Here is a 15,465-nt window from a genome sequence, read left to right as displayed (position 1 = left end):
CTCCTCATGGCATTGCTGTGAGGTTTGAATGATGTACTGAAGTTCAAGTTGCTAGCATAGTTCCTGGAATGTAGAAAACCCACAGTAAGGCAGCTCACCGAAAGACAGTTCATGTTTAGCTAATTGAAGACTTTGGAGCTTTTTCCACGATAAATGTCGGCTATCATTATCAAAAATAGTGCTACAATCAACATTTGTGCAAAATTAAAGGAAAAAAATTATTTATTTATTTTTGGCTGTGCTGGGTCTTTGTTGCTGTGTGAGGGCTTTCTCTAGTCGCAGTGAGGAGGGGGCTAGTCTCCAGCTGCGGTGCACACGCTTCTCATTGCGGTGCCTTCTCTCATTGCAGAGTGCGGGCTCTAGGCACACAGGCTTCAGGAGCTGCGGCTCACAGGCTCAGTAGTTTTGGCACACCGGCTTTGGTTGCTCTGAGGCAAATGGGATTTTCCTGGGTCAGGGATCTAACCCGTGTCTCCTGCACTGGCAGATTCTTTACCACTGAGCCACCAGGGACACCTTGTGTACAAGTGAACTTGCTAGGGCATGTGGTAATGCTATGTTTAATTTTTTGAGGAACTGCAAAGATATTTTTCAAATCAGCTGTACCATTTTATATTTTCTCCAGCAATTTCTTCACATTCTTGCCCACATATTTTTTTCTTCTTTAAAAAAATTTTTATTGGGTTATAATTGATTTACAGTGGTGTCAGTTTCAGGTATACAGCAAAGTGAATTAGTTATACATAAACATTTTCCCTCTTTTAGATTCTTTTATAGGCTATTACAGAGTGTTGAGTAGAGTTTTCTGTGTTATACAGTAAGTCTTTATTAATAATCTATTTTATATATAGTAGTGTGTGTATGTCAATCCCAATCTCCCAATTTATCCCTCCTCACTTGTCTGCCTTTTATTTTTTTAAAGATTGCAGCCATCCTAATAGTTTAAAGTGGGATTTCACGGTGGTTTTGATCTGCAGTTCCTTAATGGATAATGATATCGAGCATCTTTTCATGTGCTTATTGGCCATTTTATATCTTCTTTGGGAAAATGTCTATTCGAATACTTTGCCTCATTTTAATTGCTGCTGTTATTGCTTTTTAAATTGTTGAGTTGTAAAATCTCTTTATATATTCTGGATAATTCTGGATAACGATTGTTTATTAGATATTGATTTGCAAATATTTCCTCCATTCTATACAGTGTCTTGATTTTACTGATAGAATTTGAAGCACTAAAGTTTTAAATTATTTCTTATTCTGTGTTTGGGTTGTTTTATCTGAGAAACCACTGCCTCAACCAAAGTCACGGAGATTATTGCCTATGTTTTCTCCCAAGACTTTTTATAAATTTAGCTCTTAGGTCTTTGATCCACTTTGTGTGAACAGCATCTTGCTGTTCTAGCTGATTATTGCCACATGGGAATGTGCGACAATGTTGTCTCTGCTTCCAAGAAACCAGAGATACCAGTTCTTTGGTGTGAATATTCTGCCTTGAAAAACATTAGCAACCAAGTCAGATTTCATGAAAACACAACAGTGGAGGTAGTCAAGTATGGCCCTGGCCACATGCACACATTGCAACCTCTGGGTTTCCTATTTAACTTTCCTAGTCAGCTAGAAATGTAATAAAAGGACCCCTGTTCTTGGTCTATTCCTGGGTGACACAGTCTTAGGATTTTTTCAGGATTCTAGATAGCAGTGTAAGGAGAAGTCTTGAAATTAAACCAATGAGGAGAGAAGGTTTTGAGTCTAAAAGTCCCTGCTCTAAATGAGGGGCTTTTAAATATTTTTAGATGTTGGCCTGCTAGCTACCCTGATTTGTCAACCTGAAACATTTTTTCCACAGCAAGTTCTTTGGAGACAGCAGAAATGTAGGGGCAATGCCTGAATTTTGTGAAATTGCAGAAAGAAATGATTTATTCATGCTAGATTCTGAGAGCCAACCATGAGGTCACGATGAAAAGGGCTGAGTGACAGGCAGAGAGATGAACTAAAGACCCTCTGCCCTGTTGATGGATTTGGTGAGCAGGGATTTGCCCCCTTCCTCTCTGGGAGGACTGATGTTGGGGGCGGGGGAGTCACGGAGTGGGAGGGAAGTCTGGAGGGAAAAGAGGGTGTGATGAGGGACCCTGAGCAGTGGGCTGTAGCAGTTGCCTGTTGTTTGAGCCTATTCTTCAAATATTGGCCTGAGTCAATATTTGAAAAAGCTACCTCTACCAGGAAGCCTTCCCTGACCTGCCAATGTCTCTCCGCCAAAGACCATATCACAGCCTCTCTGGTTTTCCTAAGCACACTTTCTTCTCTGAAGTCTTGCTCAAACTGGTGTTTGATATTCAGAGATTCCATCAACAGATATTTAATGAGCACCAAGTATGCCCCAGCATTCCCCAATGGCTGGCTCAGTGGATAAAGAATCTGCCTGCATTGCAGAAGACACAGGAGATTCAGGTTCAATCCTTGGGTCAGGAAGATTCCCCCCAAAGGAGGAAAATGGCAACCCGCTCCAGTATTCTTGCCTGAAAAATCCCATGGGCAGAGAAGCCTGAAAGGCTAACAGTCCAAAGGGGTGCAAAGGGGTCCAAAGAGTCGAATATGACTGAGCAGCTAAACACACACCACTGTGCCCCAGGCTGTGTTCTAAGTGCTGGCGACGCAGTAGTGAGAAAAACAGGCAGAAATCCCCGCTTTCCTGTTGCTTTCATTCATGTGTGTGTGTGTGAGAGAGAGAAGCAACAAATGAATAACTTACAGGTTATAAAGTGAAAGCTGTGGGAAACTTAGAGCAGGATAATGGGATCAAAATTGCAGGAAAGGAGGATGATATTTTTAGTGGGGTTGTCAGAAGAGTCTTTGGGTTGTATTTGATTGGCCAGAAAATTTCTACTGGTTCTTCCATAATCTGTTACAGAAAAATCTGAATATTTGAACAAAGGCTTGAAGGAGGCTCTTTTTCAGTTAGCACCTTGTGTTCATTCTGATGATTCTGGGATAAATGTTTCCCATGATTTTTTTTAAAGCTTAAAATAGATTTATTCATTTATTCAGCAAACATTTGCTAAAGATCTGTTAAGCATCCTTAAGGTTTCAGCTCAAATGTCAGCTCCTTACAGAGGCATTCCCTGAACACGCTTTTCATTTTCTTCTGTTTTAATGTATATTCTATTTTAAAATGAAAACTTTTTATTTTTTAAAGGCAGTTTTGTTGATGCACAATATGTTACAGATATTCAGTAAAGTGACTCCCAATGTCTGAAGGTTATACTTCATTTATAGTTACTATAAATATTGGCTATATTCCCTATTCAGTTCAGTTCAGTTCAGTTCAGTCGCTCAGTCATGTCCGACTCTTTTCGACCCCGTGAATCGCAGCACGCCAGGCCTCCCTGTCTATCACCAACTCCCAGAGTTTACCCAGACTCAGGTCCATCGAGTCAGTGATGCCATCCAGCCATCTCATCCTCTGTTGTCCCCTTCTCCTCCTGCCCCCGATCCCTCCCAGCATCAGAGTCTTTTCCAATGAATGAACTCTTCACATGAGGTGGCCAAAGTACTGGAGTTTCAGCTTTAGCATCATTCCTTCCAAAGAACACCCAGGGTTGATCTCCTTCAGAATGGACTGGTTGGATCTCCTTGCAGTCCAATAGTCTTCAGTAAACTCGTATAACTTATTTTATACATAGTAGTTTGTCCCTCTTCCTCTTCTACCGTATACTGCCCCTCCCCTCTGCCCTCTTCCCACTGGTACCCACTAGTTTGTTCTCTAGATCCACGAGTCTGTTTCTTTTTTATTGTATTCACTAGTTTGTTGTATTTTTTAGATTCCAGATGTAAGTGATGGCATATGTTTGTCTTTCTCTGTCTGAGTTACTTCACTTAGTATGATAATCTCTAGGTCCATTCATGTTGCTGCAAATGGCAGCGGTTTCATTCTTTTTTATGGCTGAGTAGTATTCCATTTTATATCTCCTTTATCCAGTCATCTATTGATACTTAGGTTGCTTTCATATCAGCGATTGTAAATAATGCTGCTTTGAGCATTGTGGTGCATGTATCTTTATGAATTAGTGTTTTTGTTTCTTTGGGGTATACACCTAGAAGTAGAATTGCTGGGTCATGTGGTATAAATGTAATTTTTTTTAATTGAAAAATAAGTATTTAACTTTTTAAAAAGAAACTTCATACTTCTCTTTTATTTTTAGGATGGCATTTATCATGACATGGGCTTACCTTATTTGTTTATTTACCTGACTGTTAAGAGAGGAATCTGATCTATTTTGTCTATCAGTGAATTCTCCATGGCTGACACATATTCAGTGCTTAATAAATGTCATTGAATAAATGAAAATGCCAGGGATTGTAATGACCATGGTGTAATGATAGGTTTTGACCTTTGAGAACTTATGTTTAGAAAATCTAGCAGTTGTGCTCCTTGGTATTTACCTAAAGGTATTAAAAACTTATGCCTACACAAAAACCTGTACATGGATATTTATAGCAGCTTTGTTCTAAAAAATTAGAAGCAACCAAGATGTCCTTCAGTGGGTAGATTGATAAATAAACTGTGGTCCATCCACATAATGGGGTATTATGATATTCAGTGCTGAAATGAGCTATCAAGTCATGAAAAAACAGGGAAGAACCTTACATGCATATTATTCAGTGAAAGAAGCCAATCTGAAGTGGCTACAATCTATATGATTCCAAGTCTGTGACATTCTGGAAAAGGCACAACTATGGAGACAAAGAAAAGATCAGTGGTGACCCGGGTTTGGGGAGGGAGTGATGATAGGCGGAGATCAAAGGATATTTGCTGCTAAGTCACTTCAGTCGTGTCCAACTCTGTGCCACCCCATAGACGGCAGCCCACCAGGCTCCCCCATCCCTGGGATTCTCTAGGCAAGAACACGAGTGGGTTGCCATTTCCTTCTCCAATGCATGAAAGTGAAAAGTGAAAGTGAAGTCGCTCAGTCGTGACCGACCCTCAGCGACCCCATGGACTGCAGCCTTCCAGGCTCCTCCGTCCATGGGATTTTCTAGGCAAGAGTACTGGAGTGGCGTGCCATTGCCTTCTCCGAAAGGATGTTTAGACCAATGAAAATACTCTGTATGAGACCATAATGATGAACACTTCTCATTATACATTTGTTCAAACCCGTAGAATATACAAAACCAGGAGAGGACTGTGATGTAAACTGTGCACTTTGGGTGACAATGATGTGTCCATGTAGATTCACTGATTGTAACAAATGTACCATCTGATGGGGGATGCTGATAATGGAGGAGCCTGCGTGTATAGGGGGAGGAAGTAGATGGGGAAAACTTTTATACGTCCTCCTCAATTTTGCTGTGAACCTAAAATTGCTCTAAAAATTAAAGTCTTTTTTTTTTAAAGATTACATTCTGGTAGTGGAGACAGATACATCTTCTCAAAGCAGAGTATATAAATATACTTACTGGGCAGGCAGGAACATGCATCTCAGAACCCAGCTGACTGGTAGCTTTAGAATGCAAATTAACCCCCCCCCCCCCAATTTACAGGGTGTCCTACTGGGTCTTTTGAGTGTGTTCAGAGAATTAAACACATATGTTGGGAACTCCTACCATTTTCCAGGCGCCATGCCTACTGCCATGGTCAGAACAGCAGAGTCCAGGTGCACTGTTGTGCAGGTGACGTGAACAGTCAAGGCATGAAGTCAGGGTTCAGTCTCTCATTCACACTGAATAACCAGCAGGCTTATTCTGGGGCATTTGTTCACTGTGATCATTGTTCAGTATTTGCCTTGCTTTTTTGGTCATCTTTTAAAATAATGCCTAGAAATAGACTCATAAGAAAAAACAGAAGCCCTGAGACCAGAGACAGCCTTTTTCTCCATTTCTAGAAAAAACTCATGTGGCAAAAGCATCTCAGCCTGGTAGCTCAGAATTATCTAGAAATCTGTAGGGAGAAAAATAATTTAGGTAAATGGTCCAACATGCTGGAGAACAGTTCAAGCTTTCAAACACTCTTTCCTTCCTTTCTTCTTTCTTTCCCTTTCTCTCTCTTTCCCTCCCTGTCCCCTCATCGCCGCCCCCACTCCCACCTCCTTCTGCAAAACAACAATCATTGTCATCACAAGGGATCTACTGAGACAAGGCTGGATGTGGTTCCTGGGGACCAGCTGCTGCTCTGGGTCCCGTCTCTCTTCCCCTTCCTTCTTGCTGGCACGGCTGAGCTGCAGCCATACTGTGCACTTGAAAGGTGTCTCAGCTTCACCCCAGGGGTCCCATGGAGGAGGTTAAATTTATATTAAAGGACAAGTTTTCAAGGGAAATAGAACTGGGAAGCAAGTCCTTTTGGGAGGAGGCTGTGTGTTCTAGCTAAAGGGGAGAAGCAGCCAAGCAGTGTTCCTGCCTGACCCCTCCAAACACACACACACACACACACACACAACACACACACACACACCTCCACCCCAGGGAAAAGAAAAATATCTAATGAATATTTGACTGATCTCAATTCCTTAAAGGCAGTGGGTAATTATTAAATTGAGAGACTCATGGAGCACTTTTCTAAATGGAAAGGCTTATCAACAATAGATCAGGAGCAGGTAAAATTAATAGTTATAAACCCATTTCCATAGAAATGGACTTATTACCAGGTATGCCAGCTGCCTGAAAGTAAAAGACCCTTTTCCTCTGATTTCAGGGAAATGACTTAAAAATCTGTGCATAAAATGACTGACTGGATTGTTAATCCATTCTTGTTAACCTGGACTTGGGCAGGTTCCTGTAGCTGGTCCACAGGGGGACAGCACAGTTAAAGGGGGCAGCCCTCCCATACAGACCCTGCCCCCTTTGCCCAAGGACTGGCTACTTTGGCACCCCAAAGCCAGAGTGGATTTAGCAGGATTAAACTGCTGGTAACAGAGAGAGTTATGTTCATTTTCTTCTAGTGCTGGATTTTCACTTTCTTAGCAGTAGTTTTTCTGAGGTTTATTGAATGATGAGACTCAGGAGGCATTAGAAGCAGCTCCTTAGATCTGGTTACAAGCACGGAGGAGCCCAAAGAGAAATCAAAGGTCTGATCTGATAAGGCCGAGCATCTTTTGCAGGAGGAGACTTGACCAATAAGTGAAGCATCCCGGTGATCAGAGAGGTGACTTTAGGCTGGAGTATGGTGGCTGGGAAAGGGCGGTGACTGAAGCCAAGAACTGAGTACCCAAGTCCTTTAGATTCTGAAGTCGCTCTGGCAGTACCCTAGTAAAAAGGGGGTCTCCTGTTAGGGGGTTCCCATGTGAGCCCACTCCTATCCTCTCCTGAGACCAGTCCTTTGTCCAACACATATTCCGTTCCCCATGGAAACTTGTGCAATATAGATACTTGTGCAAATAGATACTTGATGATTTACCCACAACCAGCCAGCTGGGACTATCTGGCAGCATGACTTTAATACATTATGTGTGTGTGTTAGTTGCTCAGTTGTGTTCAACTCTTTACGACCCTGTGGACTGTAGCCTGCCAGGCTCCTCTAACCATGGGACTCTCCAGGCAAGAATACTGGAGTGGGTAGCCATCCCCTTCTCCAGGGGATCTTCCTGACTCAGGGGTTGAACCTGGCCGAGTCGCCTTCATTGCAGGCAGTTTCTTTACTGTATGAGTCACCAGGAAAGCCCTAATACATTTATGCTTCAATTTAAATGGCCACTCTATCGGACACAGTGATATCAGAGAGTTTCTTAAAACCTTGGCTAAGTAGAAAAAATATTGGGCATGACTAATTCTAATGTAGTGCTATTTGGGGTAGAATTCTATATCAGACAGGTCAGTGTTACATATATCCACTTTTTAAAAAATTTTAATGGTGCTTCAGTTTAATTCTAAGTGTAATTTTGTAAGTAAGTCAGGATATAGACATTACTTAACTTTTATTTCCCCCCATTTAAAAATTTTCCACAATTAAAAAAATTTTATTGGGATATAGTTGATTTATTGGGATATAGCTGACTCATTGGAAAAGACCCCAAGGGCTCAAGAGGAGAAGGGGGTGACAGAGGATGAGATGATTGATTGATGGCATCACCAATTCCATGGACATGAGTTTGAGCCAACTCCGGGAGGCAGTGAAGGATAGGGAACCCTGGAGTGCTGCAGTCCATAGGGTTGCAAAGAGTCAGACATAGTGACTGAACATCAAAATTGTTGATTTACAATGTTGTGTTATTAATAGTTTCAGGTATACAGCAAAGAGAATCTGTTACACATATATCCACTGTTTTATAGATTGTTTTCCCATACAGGTCATTACAGAGTATTGAGTGAAGTTCCCTGTGCCATACAGTAGGTTCTTATTAGTTATCCATTTTATATATAATAGTGTGTGTACGTCAATCCCAATCACCCAATTTAATCCTCCTCTTCTCTCCCTTTTTCCCATGGTAACCATAAGATTGTTTTCTATTATGTATCCGTGACTCTATTTCTATTTTTGTAAATAAGTTCATTTTTACCATTTTTTTTAGATTCCATGTATAACAATTTCATATAATATTTGTCTTTCTTACAAGGAGCTAGATGGAAGATTTAAAGGACAAATTTACGATAGCCATTTTGTCAATACTGTGGTTTTCCCCCCTAAAGTTTTAAGTGGGAGGGAGCTGTCCGTGGTAGGAGATTCTGCTGGGCAAGAATCTTTACACCTGAGTGACTGAAGGTTTAGGAGCTATGAATCAGTCACACTTGCTGTTAACATTCCTTGGATCCAGGTACAGCTAGATTCAGGATGATAGACATAGACTTATGGACGAGAAGTCACTCACGAATCCCATGCTGGGTGGCTTTTTAACTCTCTGTTCAGTAACTTCTCCTGTCAGTACAAGAGTCAGCCTATAGTTTACAAGTTCATGTCAGCGATGAGAGGCTCTCCCTGTGTAGAAAGGTGCTGAGAATGGCGCTTGTCCTTTTCACTTTTGTATGCCCTGTCCGCTTTCTTCCCCCTCCTCCAGATATGTGTACCATGTTGTTACTCCATGAATGAAGGCAGGTGGGGACTTCTTACATTACCTCCCATCCTATCCCATTTCAGGCAGACATGAAGCATCCACCATGGTACCTTATTGTGTGGCTTATAGTTGATGTCACGAACCATGCACGCTGTGGGGTCCTTTACCATGATTGGTCTCATAATGCTCCCACAGGTCCATGTAGTCACCGGTGTTCTTCCCAAATTCTAAAGCTCAGAGTTTGAACCATGGGTCCATAGACACACAGGTAAGTAGCAATAGAAGCAGCCAGATCCAGGCTACGTCTCAGGACTGGAGTGATGGTGGCCCTAGATGAAGGGTGTGTGGCACTTGGATCATGATGTAGGCAGACGTGGCGCTGGGGAGGACAGAGCCGTGACAGTGCCCAGAGATGCGGTGTAGTCTGAGCTGCTCACTCGGGGAAGGACGGTCTACTTTCCACAGAGCCCTGAAGACGGATGGTCCATCCACTCTGAGGTGTGGGTCATCTATGGCAGCCTGTGAATCAGGCTCTATCGACACTGCCGTGTGACTTGTTGAACTTGGCGATCCTTCTTCAGTTTGACAAAGAGGAATGTGGCAATTCATCTCGTGCTTGACATTCTGCTGAATCGCAGTTTTAAACTGCACTTTGCTGTGTGTGTTTGTTTTCCAGAACAAATGGCTCCTTCTACGAGATCTTGCAAGTGGACTTCGCAGTGGACAACAGCAGTGGCCTGGCGGGTGCCCAGCAGATCACCTGGCAGGTGGAGTACCCCGTGGAGGACGCCCCGAGGGAGCTGGTCGTCTCCGAGATCTTCATCAGCCAGACCTCCTTTGTGGGCATCGTCCCACTTGCAATGGTGAGATGTCAGGCTTCAGAATCAGTGTCGCAAAGATGTTTTCTTTGAGGCCTTTTTTTTGGCCTTGCCATGTAATTTGTGGGATCTTAGTTCCCCCACCGGGGATCAAACCCAGCAGTGGCATCCCAGCAGTGAAAGCCCCAAATCTTAACAACTGAACTGCCAGGGAATTCCCTGAGTACTTTTAATATTAAAAAAAAAATGAGCATTTTGTAATCTGCTGTTTTCTATCCACCAGATGAAGCTGTTTGAACAAGGGAAAGGCGCTTAAATTATATTTTATTTACCCGCTTTCCATAATGCCTCCCTAAAAACTATTCAAGGTTTGCTGCTTAAATCCCTTTCCATTGTGGATGTTGTTGAACCGTGTCCTGGAGAACCTGTGTTTCTTTTTTTTTTGTCTCATCCTATATCCATCTCAGGACCAAGTACTCCTGAGAGAAGATGGTTGCATTGAAATCCATCAGGCGTGTGTGATGGGAACAGCCGCTCTGAGGCTATGCTGAGTGACCAGTTGACAGTGGCTGGTCAATTGCCTTGAGAGTTCCCACGTAGCTTAGGGATTGGCAAACTCTAAAATGTATATGGACAGAAAGAGCCTTGTTGGGAACTGACCAGCTGAACCTGGATAGGGTCCCAGAGTCCATGAAACCATGTATGTTTCTGTTTCTGGCTTGGGGGTGACCAGCTTTCTCCTCTGAGCTTAGCCAAAGCTCGATTCATTCAGGCTCAGGGGCCACATCTGAGAACAAGGTCATGGACAAGGTTCTAGAACCTTAAAAGATGGTGCTGGTGTGTCCCAGGGAATAAACCCCAGGAGCACCATATTCCCCATACCCTTCCCCACACTGGGAATGTTCAAATGTATTCTGCAGTGCTTTGACATTCCTGTCTAGAACCGAAGAGAGAGGCTCCACACTCAGTGATTTCAGGACATTCTGGGGGTGCTTCTGTCATCCATACTCAAGTTGGGTACCAGGGGTGAGATCCTTGCAGATAAAACCCTCTATCCTACAATTAACTCTGCAACTCCCATATCTGTGTTCTTGACTCTTCTCTTTCCTCCAAAACATGCTTGCCCCCATCTCCCCACATCCGATTCCTTTTCTTCGGTTTAACTGATAGAGAGATACCATCCCCGACCACAGTGACCAACTGGCTCTCCATCCCCTTGCTCATCACCCTCTGTCCACATCCTCACCCTCATGTATCTTCTTCATGGATATTATCAGTGTTTGAGATTTAGGATTCATCGTCTGTCTTCCTCCCCAGAAGGAGAGATCCATGATGGCAGGCTTCTGGTCAGTTTTGTCCACAGCTGGGTCCCCAGGACCTAGAACAATGCCTGGGACACTTACTATTTGTCGAATGAAGGACTGAATCCCATGCTGTAATCTGAGCCACTGGGATCATCTAGTTCTTGAAGGCTAGATAGATGGGGATGATCTGCATCAGCAGTGATCTGCATTTTGTTTGAGGGCAGTCACTTGGGGGAAATGCTAACTGGGCCTCTTTCCCTTCCCTTCTGCTTCCCTACCCTGCCTGCCTCTGCTTTCCCTTCCCTTCCCTTCTTTTTTTTTAATGAAAGCATGAGTTTTTTCTTTTCTCCCTCACCCCCAACTCCTCACCATGTCTCTCACTCTCTTTCACTTCTCTCTGGTTTTCTGTCCAATTACCTAGCTTTGACCTTAGAGATTTCTTTCCAGGGGTGGCTTGGAGTTTAGGGCTGCAGCCCACCATTCCACTATAGTTCTTAAAACTAAAAAGCCCAGCTCTACTCATGCAGATAAAAAAAAGTTATCTTTCAAAAAGGTTGGAATCAAAAATGAACACACTTGATGAGTTTCTAGGCAACTGGACACACAGGTTCAGCCTAGGAAAAAGCAAGAGATAATCAGACTCCTTTTTAGCCAAATTGACCTGAAACTTTATGCCAAGGCTTGGGCACAAATACTTCTTTATTTCAAACAATATTCATGTGTCTACTCTGTGTTCTGGTGAATGGTGATGAACAGATACACACAGTCTCAGCTCTCTGGGTCCTTGCATTCTAGGAGAGGAGAGTTCAGAGTACAAGAAACAAGTACATTTGACCACTGCAGACAATGATGTATGCTATGGAGAAATTTATGCTAGGTCATAGAATAAAGAGACAGGGATGGGAGTGGGCAGTGTCAAGTGGTCAATAAGACGTTTGTCTAAGGATCTGATGCTTGCTCTGAGAACTAACTGATGAGAGGAACCAGCTGTAGAAGGCTGTGGAGGAAGAACATTGCAGGCAGAGGGAACAGGGTGCATCTTCAAATGGAAATAAGCTTGTTTAACTTGAGGGACTCAAAGAAGGCCAAGCTGTTGGGATGCAGACAGCTGGGGAAAGGCATGGGAAAGAGATGAGCTTGGAGAGGAAGCCAGGGGCAGCTTTTCCAGGCCTTGGAAGTAACAGGTGACATTTCACGGGTCTTCCAGTTTCTAGTTCTCGGTGTCTATATTAGTCTCCTCTTGCTGCTATAGCAAATTACCATTAACAGACTGGCTTTGTGTGCATGGGTGCCAAGTCGTTTCAATCCTGTGCGACTCTTTGCGACCCCATGGACTGTAACCCGCCAGGCTCCTCTGTCCATGGGATTTCCCAGGGAAAAATACTGGAGCGGGTTGCTGAACCCTCCTCCAGGGATGTTCCCCACTCAGGGATTAAACCCACACCTCTTCTGTCTCCTGCGTTGGCAGTCGGATTCTTTACTACTAGTGCCACCTGGAAATCCCAGAGTGGCTTTAAACAACACGAATGTATCTTACAGTTCTGGAGGTCAGAAGTCTGAGATGGGTCTGCAGGACAAAATCAAGGTGTCAGCAGAGCTGCATTATTTTGGAAGCTCTAAGAATCTGTTCTTTGCCCTTTCCAGCTTCTGGAGGTGCTCACGGTACTTAGCCCACATCACTCTGACCTCTGCTTCCATCATACATCTCTTTCTCTGACTCAGACCCTGCTGCCTCCCTCTTCTAAGGGCTGATTACATTGGGCCACCTGGACAATGCAGGGCACTCTCCCCATCTCAGGATCCTTATGTCAATGGCATCTTCAAAGCCCCTTCATCATGTAAGGTCACATATTCACAGGTTCTGAGATCAGGACGCAGGCATATTTGTGGGGAAAGGTATTGACCTATTAGATGCATTAATTCATTAGACAGCAGCCTTATAAGAAGTGTACTATTATCCCGTCGTGTGGATAAGGACACTGAGGAGCAGTAATAATAAATAAGTTGCCAAAAGGTGCACACCTAGTTGTGCTGTGGAGCTGGGTTTGTGTGTTTGTGTGTATTTGTGGCACAAGTTTTGCTTTGAAAAGACTCTCCAGGCTCCATGCCCATCTTGGACTTGGACCAGGAAGATATCAGTGACGGTCATAATGGGCAGGGACCTTGGCTCCTTTTCATCAGCGACAACTCAGACTTCCTAATCCCTGTTTCACAGGCGACGGAGTTTCAAATTGAACTGAGTGGATGGCACACTCGGTTACCTGAGGGCCACTCAGTGTCGAGCAGTGCAGTGGTTAGAACACAGCCTCTGGATCTGGGTTCAGATCCTGCCTCTGACACTTAGCAACCACATGACCTCGGGAGAATGACTTAAGTGTTCTGTGGTGACTCGGTTTCCCCATCAGGAACCTGGCCCAGGATTGTGGTGATGTCACATGTGGGAATTTCTCAGAATAGAGCCTGGCATCATATTAGTCATCAGAAATAGAAGTGGTGGCAGTTAGCTCAGAAGAGTAGCTCGCACAGTGAAGGACAGAAGGGATTTCTGGCCCCATGGTATTTTGAGGTCATTGGATTAGACAGAACACCAGTGTGATGTGTAGAGATTAGTTATCATAATGGGAGAGGGTAGAGTGGCGGGGGGGCATGTCAGGGGAAGCCCAGGCTGGTGAACATTTTGACTGCAGCTTGCCCATGGGAAGCTACATTTCTGAAAGATATGCTTTTCTTTCTTTTTTTCCTGATTCTTGCTCACCACCCCCCTGCCCCCACTGCCACACACACACACACACACACACACACACACACTCACACACAGGATAGAGGCATGTGAAACCATTTTAATATATGATTTGTTGGCACTCTGCTCCCTTGACATCAGGGTTCAGGCTCCTGCTCCAATGACTGCAGTTCACTCCACTTGCCTTGTTGAAACTCCAAGGACTCTGTACACCCTTATTTTCCTGGGATGACTGTCCTGAAGGCACCAACCACTTGGAGACTTTAATCCCGTGAAGCTCCTGCTTTCTCTCATGGAGTGTCTCTTGCCCTCCCTCTGCAGCTGTTTTTCTCCGTTGCTTATTTGCTTGCATGTGGCCTAGGGCTCAGAGGGGACAGCCTTTGTCTTGGGAGTTTCCAGCCCTGAGCCAGCTCTAAGGAGAGATGGTTCACCCCAGGGAAGGTCCAGCAGGCATCTTTGGGGCTCTTGGGGTCCCAGGCCTCCTGCCAGGGGGTCTTAAGTAATAAAGTCATGAGCGTAACTCAGAAAGCTTTGAAGGCTTATCAGTAAGGTTTTTTCTGGTCCCTTGTCTTGTTTTATTTAAAACTTAAAAGGCAAATCTAAAGAGGGCTTGAATGCATCCTCCTAAAACCTTACAGATAAGGCCGCAATTCCAACCCTCTTCCCTGAATGAACTATGTTTTATCATTTTATTTTTCTCATCCAAGACTTTGTATCTACCTTCGTACACAGATACCTGGCTGCAGAAAGCAAATGATTTTTTTTTTTTTTGCGTGGCTGTGTTGGAAAACAAAGGGCATTGCATTGAGTATCACATTCTTTACAGCCAACAGTATGTCTTGGAGGCTTTTTCGTACCCAGATGAATAGAGCTGCCTCATTCATTTAAAAAAAAATTACTCTATAATATTCTGCTGTGGGCTTATCCATAGTCTATTTCCCTACTGGTAAATATTTAGGTGGTTTCCATTTCTTTCTTTCTCTCTCTCTCATGTTTTTTTGTTGTTGTTGTTGGGGGGCGAGAGGAGGTTACCACCATGCCTCTTGTAAAAATTCTGTCTGGTTTGGAGGTAGAAGGTGGGTTTTATATCATGTGCCAAATGGCAGTGGCTGTTAGAAGCAGGAATGAGGATGGTGATCAGTCAGTAGTGTGTTTTGCAAGCTACATTAGTTTTCTGAGGCTGCCATGAAGAATTACCACCAACTGGATGGCTTAAAACAACAGGGATGGATTCTCTCATAGTTCTGGAGGCCAGAGCTCCAAACCCAAGTTGTCAGCCAGGCCCGGCTACCTCTGATGGCTTGAAGATTCTTGGTTCTTCCTGGCCTTCCAGCTTTAGGTGTTCCTTAGCTTGGGGCCACATCACTCCCTTCTCAGCCTCTGTGTGTGTGTCAGCATTTCTGAATGTCCCCTCCTTATAAGGACCCCAGTCATGGCATTTGAGTCCACCCTCAACCAGTATACCAGGCTTCCTGGGTAGCTTAGCTGGTAAAGAGTCTGCCTGCAATGCGGGAGACCCTGGTTCAATTCCTTGGTTGGGAAGATCTGCTGGAGAAGGGACAGGCTACCCACTCCAATAGTCTCGGGCTTCCCTGGTGGCTCAGATGGTAAAGAATCCAGCTGCA

The 15,465-nt window shown here is 43.9% G+C and overlaps 1 protein-coding gene across 1 annotated transcript in view; it reads left to right on the top strand.

Moving 5' to 3' along the window:
* LOC129629744 (transmembrane protein 132B) overlaps positions 1–15,465 on the top strand; it is a 224,465-nt gene that overhangs the window by 138,225 nt on the left and 70,775 nt on the right. Inside the window, exon 3 of the mRNA XM_055549950.1 lies at positions 9,655–9,841. Coding sequence (XP_055405925.1) covers positions 9,655–9,841 — 187 coding nt within the window. The remainder of the gene's footprint in view (positions 1–9,654; positions 9,842–15,465) is intronic.

Source organism: Bubalus kerabau, chromosome 16 (assembly GCF_029407905.1).
Source record: "Bubalus kerabau isolate K-KA32 ecotype Philippines breed swamp buffalo chromosome 16, PCC_UOA_SB_1v2, whole genome shotgun sequence".
Taxonomy (NCBI): Eukaryota; Metazoa; Chordata; class Mammalia; order Artiodactyla; family Bovidae; genus Bubalus; species Bubalus kerabau.
Note: the sequence above shows the minus strand (reverse complement) of the source record. Positions and strands in the feature narration are given on the sequence as shown.